This window comes from Eumetopias jubatus, unplaced genomic scaffold (assembly GCF_037043125.1).
Source record: "Eumetopias jubatus isolate StellerSeaLion01/CBP00866 unplaced genomic scaffold, mEumJub1_p1.0 scaffold_10, whole genome shotgun sequence".
NCBI classification, from domain to species: Eukaryota; Metazoa; Chordata; class Mammalia; order Carnivora; family Otariidae; genus Eumetopias; species Eumetopias jubatus.
In genome coordinates this window covers 48,398,500-48,423,557 of record NW_028274816.1, presented here as the reverse complement: position 1 = coordinate 48,423,557, position 25,058 = coordinate 48,398,500, and the positions used below count along the sequence as shown (strand labels likewise).

General features: G+C 50.5%; 1 protein-coding gene across 1 annotated transcript in view; it reads right to left on the bottom strand.

Moving 5' to 3' along the window:
* WDR62 (WD repeat domain 62) overlaps positions 1-25,058 on the bottom strand; it is a 42,690-nt gene that overhangs the window by 1,978 nt on the left and 15,654 nt on the right. The window contains exons 10-28 of the mRNA XM_028123538.2: positions 21,071-21,208; positions 19,040-19,218; positions 17,548-17,639; positions 15,646-15,771; positions 13,001-13,068; positions 12,798-12,919; positions 11,840-11,915; positions 10,972-11,083; positions 10,813-10,876; positions 10,018-10,146; positions 8,478-8,611; positions 6,123-6,175; positions 4,076-4,294; positions 2,265-2,392; positions 1,829-1,932; positions 935-1,069; positions 544-655; positions 281-422; positions 140-200 (exon numbers count right to left, since the gene is read on the bottom strand). Coding sequence (XP_027979339.2) covers positions 140-200; positions 281-422; positions 544-655; positions 935-1,069; positions 1,829-1,932; positions 2,265-2,392; positions 4,076-4,294; positions 6,123-6,175; positions 8,478-8,611; positions 10,018-10,146; positions 10,813-10,876; positions 10,972-11,083; positions 11,840-11,915; positions 12,798-12,919; positions 13,001-13,068; positions 15,646-15,771; positions 17,548-17,639; positions 19,040-19,218; positions 21,071-21,208 — 2,194 coding nt within the window. The remainder of the gene's footprint in view (positions 1-139; positions 201-280; positions 423-543; positions 656-934; positions 1,070-1,828; positions 1,933-2,264; positions 2,393-4,075; positions 4,295-6,122; positions 6,176-8,477; positions 8,612-10,017; positions 10,147-10,812; positions 10,877-10,971; positions 11,084-11,839; positions 11,916-12,797; positions 12,920-13,000; positions 13,069-15,645; positions 15,772-17,547; positions 17,640-19,039; positions 19,219-21,070; positions 21,209-25,058) is intronic.

The following is a 25,058-nucleotide window of genomic DNA, read 5'->3' as shown; positions in this document are numbered from 1 at the left end:
ATGGAGAGGGGCCCACCCCAGGTGGCTTCCAGGCCTGAGTGGACCCTGCCCAAACCCACTGCCCCCACGGTTCGGATGGGCATCCAGGACCGTTTGCGGAGAAGCCCAGGGCTGTTTGTCTGCGGATGGGGGCACTCACTCAGTGGGTGCCAGGCCTCTGGGGTCTCAAGGGGCTCCTCAGCCTTCTTCCCAGCAAGGACCTACGAGCACAGCATGTGGTGAGGACAAGGCCCCCCGGCTCCCAGCCTGAAGTCCTGAGGGAGGCAGCCCCAGTACTCACGTTGGTCCTGCCTGGGGACGGGTAGCCAGTGCCTGCTCTCAGGGGCTCTGCTCTGGACTGGTTGCCCCCAAGCTCCGGGAATGGGACCTCTGGGGACTTCACCAGGTGCAGGGGCAGCCGGGGAGGGAAGCTGTGGGTGAACCTGTGGGAAGGAAACCAGGTGGTTGTGGCTGTCCTGGGGGTCCCTGAGGGGACACAGCCCCCACCCCCTGGGGGGGGGACAGAGAGAGATAGGGGTGGGGTGGGGGTTCACCAGCTCCTACCTGGATGTCTTCTGGAGGCGTGAGAGGAACTGGGCTGAAATGCTCAGCCGGGGATTGAAGAAGTCCTCAGCCTCAGGGGCCTCCAACTCTCTCAGGGATCCATGGAAGAGCTCTGGGGGAAGATGCCAAGGGAGTCTTCAGAATCCCTCTAGCCACTCAGCCCTGGGCCCAGGAAGGCCCGCAGACCAGCAGGTGGATCCCCAGAAACGCCATCAATAGATCACACACATGCCTGGGGGAGCAAACACAGCAGGGAGAAGAGCCTGCACAGCTCAGTCCTTGAGAGAAAATGCAAGCCCTCTTACCAACCCTGCCAGCTCTGCAGGGAAGCCCTACCCGAGACACCCACGCTGTGCCCAGCACTGGAAGGCCTGCCTGGGCAGGGCCCTACCCTCGGGGTGAGCGTCAGCAAGCGTCTCGAAGTGGTGGCGGAGGAACTTCTCCTGCTCAGGGGTCTGGGGCAGGGAGCCGTTGGATACGCCTGGCACCTCGGGCTGGGATAACTCTTCCGAAGAACCTGGGCATCCTGGGGAGAGGCGCAGGGGAGGCCAAGAGGGTGGGCAGGAGAGAACCGTCAACACCATGAGTCACGGCAGACGCCCAGAGAAAGACGCCAGACGCTTAACAATGGAGAAAGCTGGACTCGCCCGTCACACACCCTGTTGCCACTAGACCGAAGAGAGGCTAATGGCTCTGCCTCCTAGACGAGAAAATGGAGGCTTAGTGGGCACCCAGTGCAGGGCTGCGGTGGGGAAAGTGATTATGTATCATGACCATCCCCGAGCAAGTCCCACGCACCGTCTTCCCCTCATCTGGCCCCTGCTCACCCAGGGTGGGGGGCATCATCATGTCAAACCGAGGGTCTGGGGCTGGCCGTGGAGGGGGGGCATGATTGGTGGTGAAGCTGCACTCCAAGTCAGCCTCTGACTCCCCTGAGTCTGGAGGGGCAGAGCGGGAGTCAGGAGCCCAAAGCCAGGCCCTCGCTGGGTGAGTCAGGTAAGTGGCTCAGGTTCCCAGGGCTTTGGTTTTCCAATCTGGAGAATGGGGGTAATAATACCCACTCTCTGTTTTTATGGACCAGCAAGTTTACATTCGAGGAAGTGGCAGAGCTGGGCTCCTGCCAGTCAGCAGTTGGGCTCAAGAATCCTCAGGAAACAGCAGGGACCATGTCTGCCTCTGTGATAGACTCTGAGCTTCAGGAAGACTGAGTCAAGGTCGCCATTAATACCCAGAAAGGGGCGCGGCTGGACAGATTACCGCAGGGTCTCTGCCTGCCACCACTCACCCTCAGGTGGGCTCTGATCCTTCGGGCAGATGGAGGAGACTCTGAGGTAGGAGTCACCTTGCTGGTCTCTGGGCTCCTCCTTGATGTCCTTCGTGCAGTACTCGCTGCAGTGCCGGGGGGTGGGGCAAGGGAATGAGAACATACTAGGTAGTAAACAGCTAGCCCCCACCCTGACCCCCTAGACATCTGTGCCCTGCTCCTACTGAGCACTGCCTCGCCTCTCCTGCCTCCAACAAAGGCTCCCTGCACCTCCACCTGGAACCAGGGCAACTGAGGCTGCAGGGCCAGGCTCCCGTGCCACCCAGGCCTTACAGCTCTGCCCCACTCCTACAGGCCCATGGGGAGAGCGGAGAGCAATTCTTCCAGCGCGTGCCTATCAGCTGAGGCCTCCTCTCTCCAATGCCTTAAGGCTTCCCTGGGTGCACAGGACACCCACCTGTCTGTCCCTGTGACCGTCACCTCCGCCTCCAGGGAGTAGATGATGAGCTTGCTGTCCTCAGAGGACTCCCTCTGTAGGGGCAGGAAGGAGGGATGCCCCCCGCCAACCTCCTGGGGGCTCTCCGACTGCAGGGTGGAGAGGACACAGCCATCTGAGGCGGTCCTGGCAGCCAGGGCCCTTTGCAAGCCGCCGGGCGTACGGCCAACACCCGCAACAACAGGAAAGACGTGCTGGACCATCCCGGTGAGCCAGGGCCTGGGCCCAGTTATGTGCTCATCTGGAGCTCCCTCTGCGCTCCTCCTGCATGGTCATCAGCCCCTCTACGGGCAAGGCTCCAACCCTCCAAAATCCGATTTGTGTGACGTTCAAGAACAAACTAATCCTCGGTGAGAGGTTAAAAGGCTGTGTCTCAGGTGGGGGCACCGATTAGCAGGGGCACAAGGGGGTCTCTTCCAGGAGGCAGAAGATACTCTATATCTTAGGGCCTGGGTGGTAGATACGTAGGTGCATACATGGCAATAATTTGTCAAGCTGTGTACCTAGGATTTGCACACACAGGTGTATGTGTATCATTTCACAATAAAAAAAGACGGTTTATACAACAGAATAAAAGATAATTTTGTTTGGAAATAATGCAATATATGTTAAGAAAAAAAAGAAGAAGATAGTAGGAGGGGAAGAATGAAGGGGGGGAAATCGGAGGTGGAGACGAACCATGAGAGACGATGGACTCTGAAAAACAAACTGAGGGTTCTGGAGGGGAGGGGGTGGGGGGATGGGTTAGCCTGGTGATGGGTACTAAAGAGGGCACGTTCTGCATGGAGCACTGGGTGTTATACACAAACAATGAATCATGGAACACTACATCACAAACTAATGATGTAATGTATGGTGATTAACAGAACAATAAAAAAATTTAAAGAAAAAAAAAAGATAATTTTGTTTGGAAAATAATAGAACAAGAGCTAAAGTTGCTTCAGCACTTCTGAGGGCCCAGGGCCTATTGGTGCTGGATTCCTATCAAAGCCCTCTGAGGGCTTTCTTTTTATGACCATTTTTAAGAAGTCTTTCTTTCTTGGTTATCGTTTTTTTTTCTTTAAATTTTTTATTGTTATGTTAATCACCATACATTACGTCATTAGTTTTTGATGTAGTGTTCCATGATTCATTGTTTGTGTATATCTTGGTTATCGTTTTTTTTTTTTTAAAGATTTTTTTTTTAAGATTTTATTTAGTTATTTGAGAGGGAGAGAATGAGAGATAGAGAGCACGAGAGGGAAGAGGGTCAGAGGGAGAAGCAGACTCTCTGCTGAGCAGGGAGCCTGATGCGGGACTCGATCCTGGGACTCCAGGATCATGACCTGAGCTGAAGGCAGTCGCTTAACCAACTGAGCCACCCAGGCGCCCCGGTTATCGTTTTTTTAATGACCATTTCTTTTTTGAAAGCAGAAACCTAGAGAAGCAAGCCTCGCAGCAAGTTGTCACACAGCAAGGAAGGGGTAAGGTCAGGGCTCTAGCTGCTCAAATGTCCCCCCTGCCCCCGTCCCCAGCCAGCCACAGGCCTGCTCTTGGGCCCAAGCTCTTCACCCCCAAAGGACCCACCTCCCAGACTCCTGGTCTGCCTGGGAAGTCTCACTTGCACTAGGCCCAGGGCCTCACCCTCCTGCCCTCCACCACATCATGTAATCATCTTGCACCCCTAGAGTGGGAAAATCAGCCTGATTTTCAAAATGATACTGCCGAGGCCCCAGATCCCAGGTGGGCAGTCACAATGCAGGGACCGTGGGCTGGGCTGGGGCGGTCTGTACCTCACTCAGCAGGGCCGCCAGGCTCTGGGGCTCCACTGTATCCAGAATAGAGTCCTCCAGGCTCTCAGGCTTCATGGGGGTGAAGTAGCAATCCAGGTCCTGGGCATCCAGGATGGTCTTGAGGGGTTCCTGGTCAGCACGCTCTGCCCAGCGGCCATGCGGCTTGTAGCTGCGCTGGGCATGGAAGGCTGTGCCATCTGCCACATCATCATCTCCTAGCTGAGGGTGACAGGGGATGGTCAGACAGCTAGCCAAGAGATCACCAACTCCAATGGGAGCCAGGGACTCTGCATGGACTCCATCCAGTCTCGGCTTTAAACACCACTCAGCAACGGCCTCCAGAGAAACATTTCCAGCTTGAATCTGTTAAATTTCAGAAGCGCACGTGCAATTGCTCTACATCTATATGGATATTTCAAAGCGAACACATGTTGAAAGCAACTCCTGATCTTCCCCCGCACACTGGCTCCTCCTAAAGCCTTCCTTATCTTATTCTTGCCTGCTGCTTAGGCCCCAAACCTTGAGGTCATCCTTCATTCTTGTACTGTCCCTCATACTCTCCACATTGTATTTCTTCAGCAAATTCTGTTAGCTCTGCCACCCAAACACATATGGCCACCTCTCCCACCCTGGTCCTGCCCAACACTGTCTGCGAATAAGACTGTGGCTTGAGAGACAATGGAGGGTGGGTGCTTGAGAACTCAGCTCTGGAGCAGCCCACGTCCTCGAATTCCTAGCTGTGTGACCCTGGACAAGTTACTTAACCTCTCTGGGCCTCAGTTTCTCCATCTGTGAAATAGGGATATGAAAAGGTCCTATACTTCAATGGGGATTAAATGAGATAATACATTCAAAATACTTAGAACAGAGCCTGTACAGAGTTAAGTGTGCTATGCATGTTTGTTAAATGTAATTCCACTCATAGCATTTACGGATAAGGGGAAGCTTGGGGTCTTGAGAGACCTGGTCTGCAGGGGAGGGGATGGCAGGGAGGATTTCCCTGAGGAGCTGACAGTTAGGTTTTGATCTGAGGACTGACACTGTTACTGAAATAAATCAACCAACCTTGGGTGTAGGATTCTGCCGCCAGCTTCTAACCCACTGGCTCCTAGCCTGCGCCTCCCCTAAGTAACATTCATTCAATCCTAACATCATCTTCTTTCACATCCAGTCATTTGGTTCCACCTTCAAAATCTATCCAGCCTCCCACCCTCCGGCCTGGATGATCCCAAGTCTCCTCTCTGGCCCTCTGCTTGCCCCTTCATGTTCACACTTGGCGCTACCTCATGGCCTTCCTCAGCTCAGAGCCCTCCTTTGCCTCCATCTCACTCGGTGCCAGAGATAAAAATAAGTGGGGAGGACAATGAGGAGTATTTAGGGAATGCACCGCAGCCCACACGGTGCCACACCATCTGGCCCCCACCATCTCCGTGAGCCCTTCTCCCCCCAACCCTCATTCACCCTCAACCCAGGCAGCTGGGCCTCCCTGTACCTCTTCGAACATGCTAATAAGCATAATCCTGCCTCATGGTCTTTGTCCTGCATACTGTTCTCTCTGCCTGGAACATTCTTTCCTAGGAACTGCATTGCTCCCTTGCTTCAACTCTGTTCAAATATCACCTTCCCAGTGAGGCCTTTTCTGTTCATCATAAAATTGTTGCCCCCCTCCCCCCAATACTTGTTATTTTCCTTCTCAATTTTTTTCCTCCACAGCACTTATCAGCTCCCAAAATACTATACAACTCATCGGTTTGATGTGGATACTGTCCATCTCCCACACTAGAAAATGAGCCTGTGAAGGCTGACGTTTTGTCTGCCCTGCTCCCTGCCGTCCGGATGGTCAGAACAAGACTGGCACAGGGAAGGGGGTCACTATACATGTTACAAGCATGAAGGACGGTCTAAGCTGAGACTAGAAGGATGATGGGGTTCTCTAGGGAAAAGAGAGACACAGAGAGGGAAATGGGCTCCCAGAAGAAAAAAGAGCATGAAGGAGAGCACACCCACTTTGCCAGCCCTAGGCATCCCGGTCTCTGGGTAGACTCACCAGCCGCTTTGCCCAGAGTGGCAGTTTGCCATTGGTCAGCAGACACCGAGGATCTGGAGAGACACATGGAATCCATTAGGAGAATAAACCACCCAACAGACAAATGGGCAACATATGTAAATAGGCAATTCTCCAAAGAGACAATACAAGAAACAACAAACGTATTACTCATTGTCAGGAAAAGGCAAATTTACACAATGGGCCAAAACTAAAATGCTTCATATGTCATGTGTTGGCCAAAGTGTGGGCCTGCTAGGTGGGGCAGTAACTAGATGTGGAGGGCCCTTGGGGTTCTCTTTTGAAATAAAAAGTGTAACTAACCCCAGAGCCGGCAGCACCAGCCCTCACCCCTGTCCTGGAGAACCACCCTCACATATGCCGGAGGAGGCCTAGGAGTGGTCAGCACGGCCTTATTCACCAAGGGGTACAGTTAGAAAACCCTAAATGTCCAGCCAGAGGCAAATACCTTAAAATATCCCACCATGCTGTTGGTTAAAAGAGGGAGGCCTGTGGCACACCTAGGTGGCTCAGTCGGTCGAGCATCTGATTTGATTTTGGCTCAGGCTCAGGTCATGATCTCAGGGTGGTGAGATCCAGTCCTGTGCCAGGCTCCCAGCTCAGCATGGAGTCTGCTTGAGATTCTCTCTCCCTCTCCCTCTGCCCCTCCCCCGACTCGCACTCATTCTCTCTAAATAAAATAAAATCTTAAAAAAAAAAAAAGGAAAGAGGCCTCTGTTTTGTATCCACCAATAGGTGGCTATTTCTTTCTTTTTTTTTAAAGATTTTATTTATTTGAGAGAGGTTGATATTTCTTCTCTCTCTCTCTTTTTAAAGATTTTATTTATTTATTTGACAGGGAGAGAGAGAGAACAGCAGGGGGAGCAGCAGGCGGAGGGAGAGGGTGAAGCAGGCTCCCCGCTGAGCAGGGAGCCCGATGTGGGGCTCGATCCCAGGACCCTGGGATCACGATCCGAGCCGAAGGCAGACGCTTAACGACTGAGCCTCCCAGGTGCCCCATTTCTTCTTTTTTAAAAAAGATTTTATTTATCTGAAAGAGAGAGAGCTCGAGAAAATGCAAGTGCGAGGAGGAGCAGAGGTGAAGGGGGAGGAAGAGGGAAAGAATCCCAAGCAGACTTCACAATGAGTGCAGAGCCTGATGCAGGGCTTGATCTCACGACCCTGAGATCACGACCTGAGCCAAAACCAAGAGTCGGACTGACTGAGCCACGCAGGCGCCCTGATAAAATATTTCTGAGACGAAAAAGGTACCGAATGTCTGCAGAATATAATTTATGTACATAAATATGATATGTTCTGATGGCTGTGTACATATACATATTAACGTTCAGGAAAAGGCCTATAAGGATTCATAAGAAACTGATAGAAGTGGCCACCCTGGAGAGAACATGGGGTTGGGTGTGAGGGTGGCAACAAAGAAAGTCTGCTTACTCTGATTTTTTCCAAGGCTGAATTCTTACATTACTGTTGCCTACTGTCTAGTCAGCCCCTGTTGGCAGAGGCCCCGGCCCCACACTAAAAGCTCCCAGCCTCTCTTAGTTGGAGCAACCATGGCCAATGGGACCTGAGAGAAGCCTGCTGGGAGCTTGTGGGCAAGTTTCCTCTCCAAAGGAGGTTGGAGGAGTGACTGTCCTATGCAAACAGCAGCCATCTTGCAACCATGAGGGCCTAAGCCAAGGCAACATGCAGAAGGGCAGAAATTTAGAGAAAGCCTGGCCTGCTATAGTCATTGAGCTACTATTCTCCCTTTTGCCTGAACAACAGAATCTGTTGTCTCTGGTTAACAGCACCTTGTTTTTCCCGTGACATCCCCTGCACCCCTGCCCACCCTCGTTAGTCAGGTGGCTCCAGTGGAGCTGGGTCAAGCCTCCCCCTTCAGGGATGACCACAGAACTCAGGCCTGGCCAATCACAGCTACTGGCTACATGACGCACACCAGAAACAGGAGTCACGACCCCAGGATTTTGCTTGAGCTACTGGGAAAGAGATGTTCTCTTCTCTAGAGTTTGATTACCTAGAGCTGCTGGGAGAAACTTTGCCATCAGGAAAGGGAGAGTCTGCCTGACAGCAAAACCAACATGGAGAAAAGCAGAGCCAAAAGATGGAGGAAAAATATATTCCTTTAACATCACCTGACTACAGAGATCCAGTGATTGCCTGAAGCCAAATTCTCTGATTTTCAGGTATATGAACCAATAAATTTTCCAGCTGAAGCCAGTAAGAGTCCTGACTGATATGACTACTGAGCTTCATTTCCAGGTAGTGGGCAAAACCCAGCAACGATCCCTACACGGAAAGTTCAAAATAGGGCCCCTTTGAATGGACCCCTTTCCCAACCTGGGTCCAAGCTCTCTTTGGATGGTGTCTTCAGCAACTCTTCTGGTTCACACTCTTCCTCCAGTTCATCTTCCGTCTGCTCTCCAGGGCTTAAGGAGCAAATCTCGCTGGGCACGGACGTATAGGTCTCCTGCCTGAGGCCAGGAATGAGAACAGCAAGGAGAGAAATAGGTAAATGGGGTGGTGGCGGGAGGGATAGGGATCTCGCCAGGGCTGGGCCCTGTGCTAGCTTCCATAGGAACATACTGCTGACTTCCGGTCAAGATGGTGCTGGGAGATCTCCCTGCCACACCTGCTCTGCTGGAAATATCACCACGATAAATGAGATATAAGACTGCACTCAAAAAATAAGACAAACTCTCTAAGGGCCACAGCAATGGGACAGAAAGCAAAGCAGATAGTGGGGCTTGAGTACTAAGCTGATACACTCCATTCTGGGGGGGGGGGTGGGGGGGGGGAAGGGAGGGAGGGGGAGGGAGAGGGAGGGAGAGGGAGGGAAGGAGAGGGAGGGGGAGAGAGAGAGAGAGAGAGAGAGAGAGTGTGTGTGTGTGTGTGTGTGTGTGTGTGTGGCGGGGAGTGTGTGGGGGTGGGTAGCAATAAGGTTTTATCTCCTTTGGAGTACAGGAGCCTAAAACACGCCTGACACAAGGTGGGCACTGGAGGGCACCTGGGGCAGTGTGTAAGCCTCAAAACCAAGAGCCAAGAGGAGCTGCCCATTCCCTTGGTACCTAGATCTGCAAGACCTCCAATACCACGCAGGACGGGAGGCTCATGTTCAGGCCTGGGCCCTGTGGGGAGGCAATGGCAAAGCCTCAAGGCAGAGAAAGGCAAGGACAGCTCCAGAGGCAGGAGGGAGGATAAACCCCCAAATCTCCCACTCGACTGAGACCTCCAAACTCAAATTCCCTAATCAGAAATTAGAATATGACCTCACTCCAAGGTGCCTGGGTGGCTCAGTTGATTAAGCGACTGCCTTCAGCTCAGGTCATGATCCTGGAGTCCTGGGATCGAGTCCCGCATTGGGCTCCCTGCTCAGCGGGGAGTCTGCTTCTCCCTCTGACCCTCTTCCCTCTTGTGCTGTCTCTCATTATCTCTCTCTCAAATAAATAAATAAATAAAATCTTAAAAAAAAAAAGAATATGACCTCACTCCAAATGAAACTGGTCTTGCAGCATAAAAACTTTGAAGAATAAGGGTCCTCCACTGGAGCGAAGCTTCCCTGACTATGTCCCTCCCCACTGCACGCTGGGGCAGGGGCCTCCCCTGGTGCCCACAGTGCCCCAGAGCTTCTTCCCCCAAAACAGTGCCCACAGGCTCTCCACTTCGCTTTTCCACTTCAAAACACTTCTCCTATATACTATCATAACTTTGTACTCAAAATCTGTCTCCCCAACAGAGCCACGGGTGCACAAAGGGCAGGGCCTAGGGTTGTCCTGGCCATGGCTGTCTCCGGCATCACTCCTCACGGGGCCCAGGGTGGGAAAACGTTTCTCTGGCAGACAGAAAGACGGGTGGGGGATGGCCGGGTCACCGCCAGGACCTGGGCTGGCTGCTCCACTTCCCGTCTTGCATGTTGTGCTGCTGCGGCTGTTCCCGGTGGTCAATCTCCAGCAAGTGCTGCTTCATGCAGTTCGTGATCTCCGGGCCCAGGTGCCAGATGAACACGCAGCTGCAGAGGCCAAAGAGAGATGTGGAAGGGGAGGGAACAGTGAACATAGAAGCCATCTGACCCTGGAGCCCCCTAGGTCACCACAGCCAAGACCCCATTCCCTGGCCCCTCCCAGAAAACACCCCCCTTCTGCTTGGGGCGCAGGGCGGGTGCTCCAGGCCACGTGGGCTCTACACCCTGGGCGCGGTTCAGAGCATCCCAGCAAACCAGGACCTGTTCTGAAGTCTTCAAGACCCAAGGAAGGGGGCTGCGGAAGGACTGTAATAAACTAGAGGGAGCAACAAAAGGGACTTCTTTGGCACCAACCACATGCTAAGGACTTTATATGCCACCTCATTTGATTCTCACTGTACAGTTGTCTGGGACATTGGGGTCATCTGTCTTTTACAAAGGAGCAAACTGAGGCTTAGAGATGGGAAATGACCTGTTCAAGGTGCCAAGTAAGTGGCAGATCTGGGATTTGAACTCAGGGCTGGGTGTAACACCAAGGTCCACGCCGTCAAAGGAGAGAGCAGTAAGCTGGAACCCTCGCAGGGCTCTCTGCGTGGGCAGGGCAGGCCGGGAGCATGGTGTTCCCACTGTCTGAGCCCCTGCACCCCCCACAGTACCAGTCTTGCCCACTCCCAGAGGGAGGCCAGCCAGGGGCGGCCTCCAGGCCTTTCCCACCTGTCTCCGGATACTGTGATCAAGTGACGACAGTCGTAGGTGAACTTCATGCCGGTAACGATTTCTGAAAGCAGAGCAGAGAAGCTGTGCTGACCTCCTGAGTCAGAAGGCGGTGGGGGGACGCGTGGGGAGGCGTCCCATGTAGGGAGGTACACCCACCTGAGTGACCAAACATCTTGGCAACGCACTCGCCTGAGTAAAAGTCAATCACCGAGATGCTTTTGTCCGAGCAGCTCGTGGCCAGGAAGGTGCCCGAGGGGTCCACGTGGACCTGGGGAGAAGAGGACCCACATGACAGCGGGGCTGCCTGCTTCTTCCCTCTGGCAAAGCTGGGTCAAACCCCATAGCCTCCACGGATGGAGGACCCTCTCGTGCGGGACACTTGGCACGCTGACTCGTCCCAGGTAGCCCGCAGGGCATACACCCTGGTTAGGATCAAACTCCTGCTCCCATTTCACAAGTGAAAAAATTACCAACCAGGCCCTATGCCAAGCACTGTATGCATGCAAACTGATTTCTTCCAGAGAACAACCCTATGACAGAGGTTCTTTCTATCTGCATTTTACAAGTGATGAAATGGGCTTCAGAGAAGATGACACTTGCCCAAGGTCACAGCCTGAGGCACAGCTGCGACAGTCTGACCTTAAACCCTGAACTCATAACAACTCCCCTACTCCAGAGGCTCTGAGAAGGTCCCCCAAACTTGTCCTGATAACACAGCAGGGGGCAAGCCTGGTAAAGAAGCCCAGGCCTCTTTGATTGTTCTCACCACACCATGGCCACTCAAAATAGAAACCACTTAAATGTCCTGGTTTGGAAAAGGGCTCAGTAAATAAAGGTAAAATAGTCTGTGACACCCCCAGCTCCCAAGCAACCTCCTTGGTCAGCCAGGCCAGAGTGGGTGCTGGCCAGCTTGTGATCTTTGATCAGGTGCCCAGGAGGCCACAGGCCTCAGGTGGCCCATCAGGGCAGAAGACGGACCGGGGGGAATGTGTGTGCTTTTCACACGGGGGTCCCAGCTACTCACCTTCAGCAAGGACCCTTCATCACCCTGGGAGCCCTTGTAGCACTTCTTCTGCTTCCCGTTCATGGTGTTGTAGACTCTGCAGAGGTAGGGGCACAACATGGCCAACATGGCCCTGCCCACCTGCCCCCTCCTACATTCTGGTTTCAGCCTTACTGGACCATCTTCCTCGCTCCCGAAAGCCCCTTGCCACCTCTCATCCCCAATCTGATGCCTGGACTGAGATCGCACCTCAGAGAATGAGATGCCATCTCAGGCTGAGGTCATGGAGGTTATGTACTGGGGTGTCCATGGAGTTAGTGTCTGTTGCGTTCATGTCTGTCTTCCCTGCTACAGAGCAAGCAGAGTGCCTGGCACTCAATTTGAATGAGCAGATGAAAGAGGTGGAGAACCTCTTTGCACAAGCTCTCCCCTCCCCTGGCTCATTCTTCCAGTCTCAGTTCAGATGTTCCTTCCATCAAGCCCTGCTTGATCCCCAGGTAGGATCAGGTGTCTCGCTGGGCCCCCCAAGTCCCCTGGGCTCTCCCAGCCCTGACCGCTCCATGTTGTCACTGTCTAGTGAGGTGTCCATCTCGCCTCCCTTGGACTGTGAGTTCCGTGAAGGCAAGGCCTGGGGCTGCCCTGCTCGCTGCTGCGTCTCCTGCACTGTCGGTCCCAGCTTGGGTGCTCAAGGAAGGGAGGTGAGTGAACGAATTTATGAGCCACACCAGCACCTCTTAGTCACCCCACACAGGCTTCTGGAGAGCCAGAAGGAATCCCCTTGCTGACCTGGAGGCTAGACCTGGGTGAGCCCAGCTCCTGAGAAACACCCGCTGGGTCCTTCCACCCAACTCAGCTCCCGAGGGACCAGATGAGCAGAGGGAAGAAAACAGCTCACGAGCAGACAGACCCGACTAGGTCTCATACAGGCCCTACTCAGAAACCAGGCCAGGCCGACTCAGAGCCCAGGGCAGCTCCTCACCTCACATTGCGGTCCTGGCAGGCCACGGCCACATACTTTTGGGTGATGTCAATGTCCATGTCATATAAGGTTGTCTTCTCTGCCACGTGATGGGTGCGGACAAAGTGTAGTCCATCTGAGGTCTGGCAGGGCAGGCAGGGCCTTCAGAGGACGCCCCTGACAAGCTGCCCACCCCAGCCCCCAAGGAGGCCAATTCACTCTACCCGCTGGGCACTGCGAAAGTAGATGCTCTTGTCAGCCCCACAGCTGATCATCTGGATGTCTCTATTGCCTGGAGGAGAAGGAGGTGGTACATTAGGTGAGGCTGGGCCACTGCCGAGCCTGCCTGGGGCCAGGAATCCTAGCTAGGGAACTCCCTGCAAGGGAACTCTGCTGGGGGTCAGGGAGGGATTCCTGGAGGAGGGGAGTGGGTGCTGGGTGCATGTATCATGCAGCTGTGTGCATGAGGTGGGACAGCTAGAGCAGTGGCTTGGCAGGCCTCTGCAGAGCAAGGGCAGATAGGGAACAGGCCAGGGACACCAAAGGGGCACCATGTCTGATCTGGGATTTGGAAAGATGATCTGGGCAGCCAAGTGGAAGCGGGACCAAATCAGGGGGCAAGCGGAGACAGGCAGACTGTTGGGAGGTCCATGCCATCCTGAGCAATCAGAGCATCCACATGCACCTCAGGTCAGGGCCCAAGCCACTGGTGCCTCCCTTCCTGACTGCTCACTGGCCACTCCCCTGTACAAATGTGAACCCAGGGCTTAGAGTCACACAGTCCTTGGCCCAGGGTACGCAGAGAGTCAGGACAGGGCCAGGATTAGACTCAGGCATTTTCTGGCTAAACACTGTGCTCTGAGCCCTGGCTTTCTCTCCATGCCTCAGTTTCCTTTCTGTACAATGGGCCTATGAGAGCCCCTGCCCCACGGAGTTCTGTGAAGCCTGTGGAACAGTGGCTGCAACCTGGTAAGCACTCTACATATTCTTGCCTTTCTTCTTCTTTCTTTATAGACTTAAAATGATAACAGCACAAATACCTCAGAGTGGTGGTGATGATGCAGAGACGGGATATAAAACACTGAGGATAAATAAATATGAAGCCCGGGCACCACAAACCTGCTGCTTCGTGGCAGGACATCGGAGAGAGCTAGGGCCTGATACACAAGTTGTTACTCAAGCAGGAGTCACTGGCCCACAGAAGGGAGTGAGTCCTGTGTGGGAGAGGGAGTGTGACCTAGGAGGGACCCAGAGAGGCCTGCAAGTTACTGGTAATGTTCTGCTTCTGAATGTGGGGTGGGGAGCCCAAGTACTCAGCAATGTTAGAACACAAGCAATCAGAACAGTTACTGGTTATAAACAATAGGTGTGTCTGTTCTAGTTCATATCCACTGATTATGAACCTTGATGGGAAGTTCATTGCATTATTCTGTAAACTACATCTATTGTATTCATTTGTTTGGATATGTTTCAGATAAAACTGTTAAGGACGGAATCCTTCTTTAGCAGGGCAGCTGCTGTTAGGTTTCGACTGGCTGGAGCCCAGTTTATACTAAAATTGTCAATGTTTTGAGCAAAACGCAGCCGGAACGGGGCATTCAGGAGCTGGGTTGAGGATTTACGTCTTGTCGGACTGGCTGGGGGCTCTGATGAAAAGCCACACCCTGCAGAAGGTGGCCTTAAGGACCAATTCCTGGGCCACCCCTTGGACTGTCATCACCGCTCTTGGATCCATACCATTCATGAAAGCTGAGGTCACTGGTGGCCAAACAGCTAGACTCACTGATTTATTCTAATTAACTCTATCCCATGAAATGAATAGATTTTTAAAGGTGTCTGAGAAATTTTAGCTGATCAGCTTTGGAGGTCTTCATCAAGACACGTCAAACATTGTTAACTTTTGTCCATTGTTAACTTGTTTTAGCTACAGAGAGGTAGGGCAGGAAGCAGGGAGGATCAAGGGACATTAATACCTTCCAGTCACAAGATTACATGTAAAAAAACTCTTCATGGTCAAGAACTTAGAATGAGTATGTGGATATATTCTCTCCATGAACAACTTTCTTCTGGAATATAGTTTTGAATATGCTCTTGGGTTCTGATCAGTTAAACCCTACAGGATCCACCTCCCCTCCCCTCAGAATCCTTTAGGGCCAAGGACCTCCATGCTTAACCTTTCAAGTCTAGAGGAAATCCCTTTGATTTCCTTGTTGAGTGTGGGCTTTGCAGGGCAGCCTGAGGCAAGATTCTAAGCCTGCACCTCCTGGCTGTGTGACTCTAGCTGCAGGTGGGGTAAGGAAGGGGCAAACTGCAGTGCAAGGATCCTTGCCAGCACAGAATTAGCTTCCCGCGATTTTCATGGTCACCTATTTTTCTGCCAAGGTCACCAGTGTCCATCCTGCCCTCTTGCAGGACTGGCATCCCAATTTCCTTTTGGGGAACAACATTCACCTAATTCCAGTCCTCCTGGATCAGAGGCAGAGGCAGGTGTGGGCTGGGGGCACCTGAGTCAGACCTGGCCCAAGAAAACACCCCAAAGCCCTGGCACCCATAACTGTTCTGAAAAGGGCAGGTGCCTCAAGCCAGCACAAGGGAAGTCAGCACCCCATTTCTGCCAAAATTGACAGAAAGAGGGGAAATCTTCCAGTGGCACAGTGATAACCAAGATACCGCCCACCGCAGAAAGGTGCAGCTGACAGAGGGAGTCTTGATAAGGGAAAAAAAAAATCATCAACCTTTGGATCCAGCTGGGCCTGAATCCAGAGCTTGCTTTTCCCTTTTTTGTTTAAGCTAAAGGGAGTTTTGCTGTTACTTGTAGCCAAAGGAGCGCACCAAACAAGGTGGAGCAAGCAGGAAGGAAAGGGCTCACCAGCAAACTTGATGGCCGTGATGGAGGAGGAGTGGTCGTCCAGGGTCTGCTCCAGGTTGTAGTTCTTCCCCACGTTCAGCACGTGGATCAGTCGGTCCCGACTGGCCGAGGCCAGCAAGGTCAGCCCTGTGAGTGGACAAGGTAGCCCTGGGTTCCCCGGAGGCTGCTCGTTGCCATGGCCTCCCAGACAGCAACGTGACTGAGCTTTCCAGGCCTTGAAGAAGGGGTCTTTGGTTCTATACCTGCAGCCAACTTGCCCCAAACCCAGAAAGGGGCCATTCCCTCTGCTCTCTGTAGTCTTTCCCCAGAGCCCCCCAAACCCTGGCATTTCCCACCCTGTGCCACCAGTCCAGCGGATGAATCTTGAGGTACACATGGACGCTCTGCCACCTGTCCCCACAGCAGCCATCCTAGCAGAGCCCAGCACTCCTTCCTGCCAAGTCCGACTCTTAGGCATGCCACGAAGCCCTGCAACTCCCCAGCCTCCCCAGAACATTGTTCCCTTACTCTCTGAGCTCTGGCTATCTGGGTCTCGACCAGGTCCTACTGGCGGCCCGCTGCCACACCTCCTTCTGCCAGGGCGCCCCCTCAGACAGCGCTTACCCTGGTCGCCTGGCATGTCTCAGGGCGAACACATGACCCGAGGCAGACGGGAGCTCAGGAAGGATGGACTGAACGAAGAGAGATCTCAAGAAAAACTGGTAGGCCAGAGGGTGCGGGGAAATGAAGGAGGAGGAAAGAGCATGGGAAAGATTGCTTACCTATCAGGACACGACTCCACCTAAGTTCTATTCCTGCCAAAAATGTATCACCAGCATGAAATCATGAGGAAAACAGACAAACTCAAATGGAAGGAAATTCTATAAAACAACTGGTCTATACTCTGCAGAAAGTCAAGTCATAAAGACAAATTAAGGCTGTGGAAATGTTCCAGAAAAAAGGTGATAAAAGAGTTACGAGTTTCCGGACTGGAAAAACAAAGGTGCTACAGAGGACAATATTGGGACAGCCGGCAAAATGGGAATAAGGACCACAAAAGAGAGGACAGTACAGGAAAAAGTGAAACTTCCACATCTGATAAGTGCACATGGTCATGTAAATGGATGTCCTCACAGACCCAGTGAAGAGTGAAAGGCCATACCTTTGACTTATTCTCTAACAAGTCAGCAAAAGAAATGTATATGGCTAGGGGCACCTGGGTGGCTCAGGTCATGATCCCCGGGTCCTGGGATGGAGCCCCGCATCGGGCTCCCTGCTCGGCAGGAGGCCTGCTTCTCCCTCTCCCACTCCCCTTGCTTGTGTTCCCTCTCTTGCTGTGTGTGTCTCTGTCAAATAAATAAATAAAATCTTAAAAAAAAATTTTTTTTACAAAAATTACTTAAAAAAATGTATATGCTAGTATTTTATTAATGTGAGCACATGTACACACGCGTGCACAAACATGGAGACAGAAGTGGAGATGCGGAAGCAGATGAAGTCATACACACAGTCACAGGGTCAGATAGAATTTAAAAGAAAAAAACCTGAGGAATCTGGGTGAAGAGAACATGGGTATTTATTCTAATACTCTTGCAATGTTTCTGTAGGCATCAAACTTTTTCAAAATAATATGTTTGATATTATTTGATATAGATATGATATACAACTGTTGATCTATCCATACATTCTCTCATTCAACACTCACCTTTTTAACCTGAGCGCTTTTTGGGACACTGGGAACCAGAGCAAGTCCAGCCCAGTCCTGCCTGCCAGAGTCTTGCGTTCTAGAGTCCCAGCTACCCCGGTCTCAGGGCCCAGTGCAGCTGTCACTCAGAGCCCCACCAGACATCAACTCCCCGTCTCTGTGGCCCTGCCAGGGGGGATGCTCCCCTGCCTTCCCCCTGCCACCCTGCATAGGTTTACCGGTCTCAGGCTTGGAGTACTCCAGGCACAGCACCTCAGCATCATGGGCCTCCACCTTGACCAGCTCATCCATGAAGTGCAGCTCGTGGATCCTGGGAGACACACACTGTCCACTGTACCCTGCCCGTGCCCCCACCCCTCAGCTCTAGGTGCTCTGCCAGCGAGGCAACATGGGGAACTCCCTGCCCTGGCCAACTAGTCTAGAGATGCCCAACCATTCTTCTCGTATAGAAACCTGCTATTTAAAGGCGGCAGTGCCAAGCCTGGGCCACCTAAGTGGGCACCCAGCCCCTTATGGCTCCATGGGGCAGGTCTAGGACAGTCCTCTGCGGGAACAGGAGTTAGGGCAGGGCTGTGTCAGAGGAGATCCCTGGGGGTGGGGGAGGGACCAAGGGTCAGAGGTCATACTCAAGGATAGGACCTATGGGTGAGGAGTACTTGATTCCAATCTCCCATTCTTAAAGACTCTCAAATCTAAATTTTCCTTTCTCTCCAAATGAAGTCAACCAACCAACAGGCCATTTAGGACGACATAAGAGACAGTCCTCTCAGGTCCTCCACTCTTCCTGTGTGAGCTTAGCTTAGCCACTGGCCTCTCCTGCCTCAGTTAACCCATCTGGAAATGGAGCTAATACCAGTGCTCCCATCAGAGGGTGGGGGAAAGGGCTAAGTTGGGCGGTGCACACAGCGGCAGGCCCGTGGCCAGCCAGGGAGGAGTGCTATACCCGAGTTAGCTCGTGACTGGTCTCACCTCGCACAGCAGAACGCTGTCAGTGTGCGCAGCCCACGGACACATCGGGCTGCCTCACACAGTGAGTGGTGTCAAAACAGTTGCCACCATTTAAAAACCATGGAATTTCACGAAAAACCCTGCACTTCACTCTTCTTGGACAATGGGGACATCGGACAGTGGAGCCTGCGATCCCGCTACTGCTTGGTAGCTGCCCCTTTAAGATGGAGCCCATGCTCTCCCCATCCCTTCCCTTCCTCAATGGCCTCAGCACCCAGGTGGTCACAGCTGTCATTCAACGTAAACCTGGTCCCCGTGAGAGCGCTCATATTCTGTCAGCACCTACCGTGCCAGGAACGTCTTAAAAACACCTCTATAGTGTGGGTAAACAGCCTGCACCCTCAAATGTCCCATCCTCCCGGCTCCCCTCCCAGTGCCACCAGGGCCCCCCAAGCTACAGCTGGCAACCTGACTATTCAGCACTGGGGTCACATGGCTGGTAAAAGTGTCACCCTACCCTAGAATGCAAGCCTGCCTGTCTACCACGCAGGCACCGTTCACAAGCCCCAGCTGCTGAGGTCCTGGGACCTCCCCTATCTCAGCCCTCTGGAAGATACTTCTTAGCTTAGGTTCTCAGGAATGGCTGGTTTCCAGACTGCCATTCACAGTCCCTCATTCCCAATGGGGAAGCACAGGTGCCCAGGCCAGGGCTCCTTCCCACCACCCTCAGGACCCAAGCCTGACCCGCCAGGCCTCACTTGCCTCAGATTTCCACTTCGGTCGCCTGAAGCCAGGTGTTGGCCATCAGGACTGACCTGCATGACTCGCACCCCAGCCTTCACGTCCATAGGTGTCCCATTCTCACTCCCCCGGTCTGGAAAGTGGGACATGTCCTGCAGGTGCTGGATGTCATTCTCTACATACACTACCTTCAGCAGGGTCTGCAGGAAGGAGAGGGCTGAGGTCAGTGCTCTGGGAAGGTCTGAAGCACCTCTGCAGTTGTGTCTCCCACCAGCCCACCTCCCATTCTTCATTAGTAACAGACCTCCAGATTTAACCTTCCCTACTCAGAATAACTGTTGCCTAGCCTCCCTTGCAGCTAGATGAGGCTCTGTGAATCAACTCTGGTCGATGAGAAGTGAGAACCCTCTGCTCCCTTCTCCTCTGTCCTGCCCCCTGGAGCTCCAGCAGCCATACTGGGTGACAAGGATGGGAGCCACTCCAAAAGGGCAGAGTGGCGAGCTGAAGGCTCGGGGAGGGGGGGGGTCTCTAAGGGCCTCCTGCAGCTGCCAAAACAGCCTGGACTGGTTACCTCCCGACTGTTTGCCTGAGTCAGAAAACCAAATTTTCATCACTTGTTTTGGGTTTTTCTATTCTATGCAGCCAAATGTAACATGTATATCACAGGTGTGGAAGAGAAGATGGTAGTGCTGGGTTGGGGGGGTAAAGGGGCACCTGCCATACACACCCTGCATTAAGGGCCTCTTCTGTTCCAGCCACACTGACAGCTCAGGTTTTCCACCTCACCGAACTCTTTCCTCCCTCAGGGACTTTGCACAGGCTATTCCCTTGGTATAGGACACTCTCCCCTCCCCTCTTTACTCATTCCAATCCTCCACATCTCAGCTCAGTTGACTCCTCCTCTGGGAAGCTGCCCCTGACACCACAGATAAAATCAGATGACTGTTATATAACCTACCAGCACTTCCAATTTTCTTTCATGGTGCTGATCACGCTTATAATTCTATCATAGGGGCGCCTGGGTGGCTCAGTCGCTTAAGCATCCGACTCTTGATTTCGGCTCAGGTCACGATCTCAGGGTTGTGAGACTGAGCCCTGCATTGGGCTCCGCACTCAGCCCCTCTCCCCACTCCTTCCCTCTCTCAAATAAATAAATCTTTAAAAGAAATTATTATTTATGGGGCACCTGGGTGGTTCAGTTGGTTAAGCGTCTGCCTTCGGCTCAGGTCATGATCCCAGGCTCCTGGGATCAAGCCCCATGTTGGGCTCCCTGCTCAGTGGTAGTCTGTTTCTCCCTCTGCCACTCCCCTGCCTGTTCTTTCTCTCTCTCCCAAATAAATAAATAAAATCTTTAAAAACGATTATATCATAATTTGTACAGTTATTGGTTCACTGCCTGTCTGCATTTCCTTACTAGACTGTGGGAGCCACAAGAGCAGGAGGAGGGTCTGTCTTAGGCATTGATGTGTCCCCAGCAGGTAGCACAGCACCTAGCAGAGATCTTAATAAGCAAATGCAGATTAAATGAACGCATGATTCACGTCTCAGCTCCTAAGAGACGCTCCCTCACTGACCTAGCATTAGCAACCATTTCTTCAGCAAAGTATTTTCTCCCTACCCTCCCATCATGGCTCCCTTTGGGTCCTGCCAGCACCCTCACCCAAGACTTCACAGTGTGGCAGCGAGCTAGACAGGGGAAGCCCCTCCCTGGTTTGGTCCATCAGGTGCTCTTCCAGGGAGCTCTGACTCAAGACTTAGGGAACTTCATTTCTTTTGAATATGTTAGGTTGCCTGGGGTAGCTATGTTGACACATACCCAAAGAGCAGGAGTTGACTGGCAGAGAGAAGCAGGGAGGACAGGCCATGCTACCTCAGAAAGAAAAAGAAGGAGAAAGAGAGAAGCAAGAGAGAGGGAGACACAGAGTGCTTCCTGGTTCCTGCCCCCAGTGAAGCTTAATACCAAGGTCCACAAGACTCTCTCTTGCCTCTATATCCTAGATTAAAGTACGCCTCTGTTCCTCCTAAAATATGGTTCACAATTAAGCCACTCACGTTACTGAAGATATTTTTCGGCCAGTGAGAGTCAGGGCTGTTATCCACATTCCAAAAGCGGATGGTATTGTCTGAGGAACAAGTAAGAAAAGATCCTGATGGCAGACAAGCTCTCTGATCTTCAAACTCAGGATACACCTACAGTTCCCAGAGAATAATGCAAAGGGCAATTCATTACAACCACTTCAATGACAGCATTGTGATACTCTATTGCATTTTGGTGAAAAAAAAAAAAAGTATGTTGCAGACAGACAGGCATAATGTAATGTCTTCTACGTTAAAAATAAACAAGAAAAAAAAGGCACCAAGTACTACTATATATTGTCCATGCACCGTCTTCAGCCCAGGTCATGAAACATCCCCAAACATAAATTTCCAAGGCAAATAGTTCAGCTCAGTCAAAAATCACTAAGCACAGGGGCGCCTGGGTGGCTCAGTTGGTTAAGCAACTGCCTTCGGCTCAGGTCATGATCCTGGAGTCCCGGGATCGAGTCCCACATCGGGCTCCCTGCTCGGCAGGGAGTCTGCTTCTCCCTCTGACCCTCTTCCCTCTCGTGCTCTCTATCTCTCATTCTCTCTCAAATAAATAAATAAAATCTTAAAAATATATATATATATAAAAAAAGATTAAAAAAAAAATCACTAAGCACAAAAGGAATCAAGGTACCATGAGCAAGAAGCAGCAGAAACAATAGTCCAGCTTCAAACACTGACATTATTAGACAGAATATAAAATAACTGTTTAATATATTTAAAGAAATAGAAGAACTTTGACAAAAGTAAGAGTAGCCAACCATAAACTATAAAGAATAACCAAGCAAAGCTGAAAAAGAACAAAACAGAACTATTTTTAGAAACAAAATGCATCTCAGAGAGTCAAAGAGATAACATATAAAGGGATTTCAAAATACAGAACACTGGGTTCTGAGAAGATGATAATAGCAGCAGCATAGATTTTTCATCTAAAAATCCTATCTTATGAGCAATTACTTTAAATGTAACTGGATTAAACTCTCTAATCAAAAGGAAATTACTGGCAAAATGTATAAAAAAAAATCCACTACAGGGCGCCTGGGTGGCTCAATCAGTTGAGTGTCCCACTCCTGATTTTGGCTCAGGTCATGATCTCAGGGTTATGAGATCGAGCCCTGCATCGGGCTCTGTGCTTGGTATGAAGTTGGCCTGAGATTCTCTCTCTTCCTCTTCCCCTGCTTACGCTCTCTCCCTGAACAAATAAATAAATAAAATCTTAAAAAAAAAAAAAGATCCACTGTCTGTTGTCCATTAGAGGGTACTTTATATCCAGACACATACAGAGTGAAAGTGAAGGTACAGAGAAAGATATTCCATACAAATAGTAACTAGAAGAGAACATTGTATGTATATAGTACTACCAGACAAAATAGATTTTAAATCAAAAACTGTTACAAGTGACAAAGCAGTGCATTATATATTGATAAAGGGGTCAATCATCAAGAATATGTAACAAAGGGCGCTTAGGTGGCTCAGCTGGTTAAGCATCTGCCTTCGGCTCAGGTCATGATCCCAGGGTCCTGGGATCGAGTCCCACATTGGACTCCCTGCTCAGCAGGGAGTCTGCTTCTCCCTCCGCCTCTGCCCCTCCCCCTGCTCGTGCCCCCTCCTCAAATAAATAAATAAAATCTTTAAAAAAAAAAAAGAACATATAACAAATACAAACATACACACATAACAACAAAGAACCAAAATACATGAAGCAAAAACTGAATAGAATTGGAAATACACAGTTTCGTAACAGTTGGAGACTTCAACATTCCATTTTCAATAAAAGACAGATCTAGAGAGATTATCAATAAGGAAACAGAGGACTGGAAAAACACCATAAACCAAACAGACTAACAGATATATAAAGAATATGCCACCCAATAACAGCAAAATCCACATTCTTCTCAAGTGAACATGGAGCATTCTCCAGAATAGACCACATATCAGGTAACAAAACAAGTCAATACATTTTTAAAGACTCTTATCATACAATCTTCTCCAACCACAACTGGAATGAAATTACAAATAACAGAAGGAAATTTGGAGAATTAACAAATACATGAATATTAAACCATACACTCTTACACAATCAATGGGTTAAAGAAGAAATCAAAGAGAAATTAGAAAATACTCTGAGACAAATGAAAATGAAAACACAGTATACCAAAATTATGGCATGCAGCAAAAGCAATGCTCAGAGGGAAATCTATAGCTGTAAATGCCTACATTAAAAAAAGAAGACTGAGGTGCCTGGGTGGCTCAGTAGGTTAAGTGTCTACATTCGGCTCAGGTCATGCTCCCAGGGACCTGGGATGGAGCCCCAAGTTGGGCTCTCTGGTCAGCAGGGAGTCTGCTTCGCTCTCTGCCCCTCCCCCTGCTCATGCTCTCTCTCAAATAAATTAAAAAAAAAAGTCTTAGAAAAAAAAGATCTCAGGGGTGTTTGGGTGGTACAGTTGGTTAAGTGTCTAACTCTTGGTTTTCGCTCAGGTTGTGATCTTGGAGTCATGGGATGGAGCCCCACGTGAGCTCTGCAATCAGCGCAGTCTGCTTGGGATTCTCTCTCCTTCTGCCCCCACCCACTCACTCTCTCTCTCTCAAAATAAAAAAAATACATCTTAAAAAAAAAATCTCAAATCAATAAGGTCTCACCCTAAGGAACTAGAAAAACAAGAGCAAACTACACCAAAAGCTGACAGGAAGAAGAAAATAAAGATTACTTCCCCCCCACCCCAGAAATGGGAAAGGTGATCCTAAAATCCATATGGAATTGTAAGGGACCCCAAGTAGTCAAACGAATATTGATAAAGAAGAACAAGGTTGGGGCGCCTGGGTGGCTCAGTTGGTTAAGCGACTGCCTTCGGCTCAGGTCATGATCCTGGGGTCCCGGGATCGAGTCCCGCATCGGGCTCCCTGCTCAGCGGGGAGTCTGCTTCTCCCTCTGACCCTCTTCCCTCTCGTGCTCTCTCTCATTCTCTCTCTCTCTCTCAAATAAATAAAATCTTTAAAAAAAAAAAAAAGAACAAGGTTGTAGGAAACATACTTCCTAATTTCAAAATTTACTACAAAGCTTTCAAAGTAATCAAAAAAATGTGCTCCTGGCATAAAGATAGACCTACATCAATGGAATATAATTGAGAGTACAAACTTAAACCCATACATCTATGGTGAATTGATTTTCAACAAGTGTGCCAAGGTTATCCAATGGGGAAAGAATAGTTTGTTCAATAAATGGTGCTTGAACTATATATTCACATGCAAAATAATGAAGTTGGACCCCTGCTTCAAGTATATACAAAAATTAAAAGAGATCAAAGACCTAAATGAAAGAGCTAAAACAATGAAACTTTTTTTTTTTTTAAAGTAGGCTCCACACCCATTGTGGAGCCCAACACGGGGCCTGAACTCATGACCCTGACATCGAGACTTGTGCTGAGATCAAGAGGTGGACACATTTAACTGACTGAGCCACCAGGCGCCCCTAAAACAATAAAACTCTTAAAAGTAAACCTTCATGACTGTGGATTTGGCAATGGTTTGTTAGCTATGACACCAAAGATACGAGCAACAAAAGAAAAACAGATAAATCAGACTTCAGCAAAATTAAAAACCTTTGCACATCAAAAGACACCATCAAAAAAAAAAGTGAAAAGATAACAAAGAATGAGAGAAAATATCTGCAAAGCATATATCTAATAAGAATGTAGTATCCAGAATACATAAAGAATTCTTACAATTCAACAGCAAAAAGACAAACAACCGAAGTAAAAAAAGGGCAAAAAACTTGAATAGGCATTTCTCCAAAAACATACAAATTACCAACTGGTACACGAAAACATGCTCAACATCATTAACCATGAGGGAAATGAAAGTCAAAACCACAACACAGTACCACTTCACAAACACTAAGATGGCTCTAATTCAAAGGCAAAACCCAAAAAACTAGTGTTGATCAGGATGCAGAGAA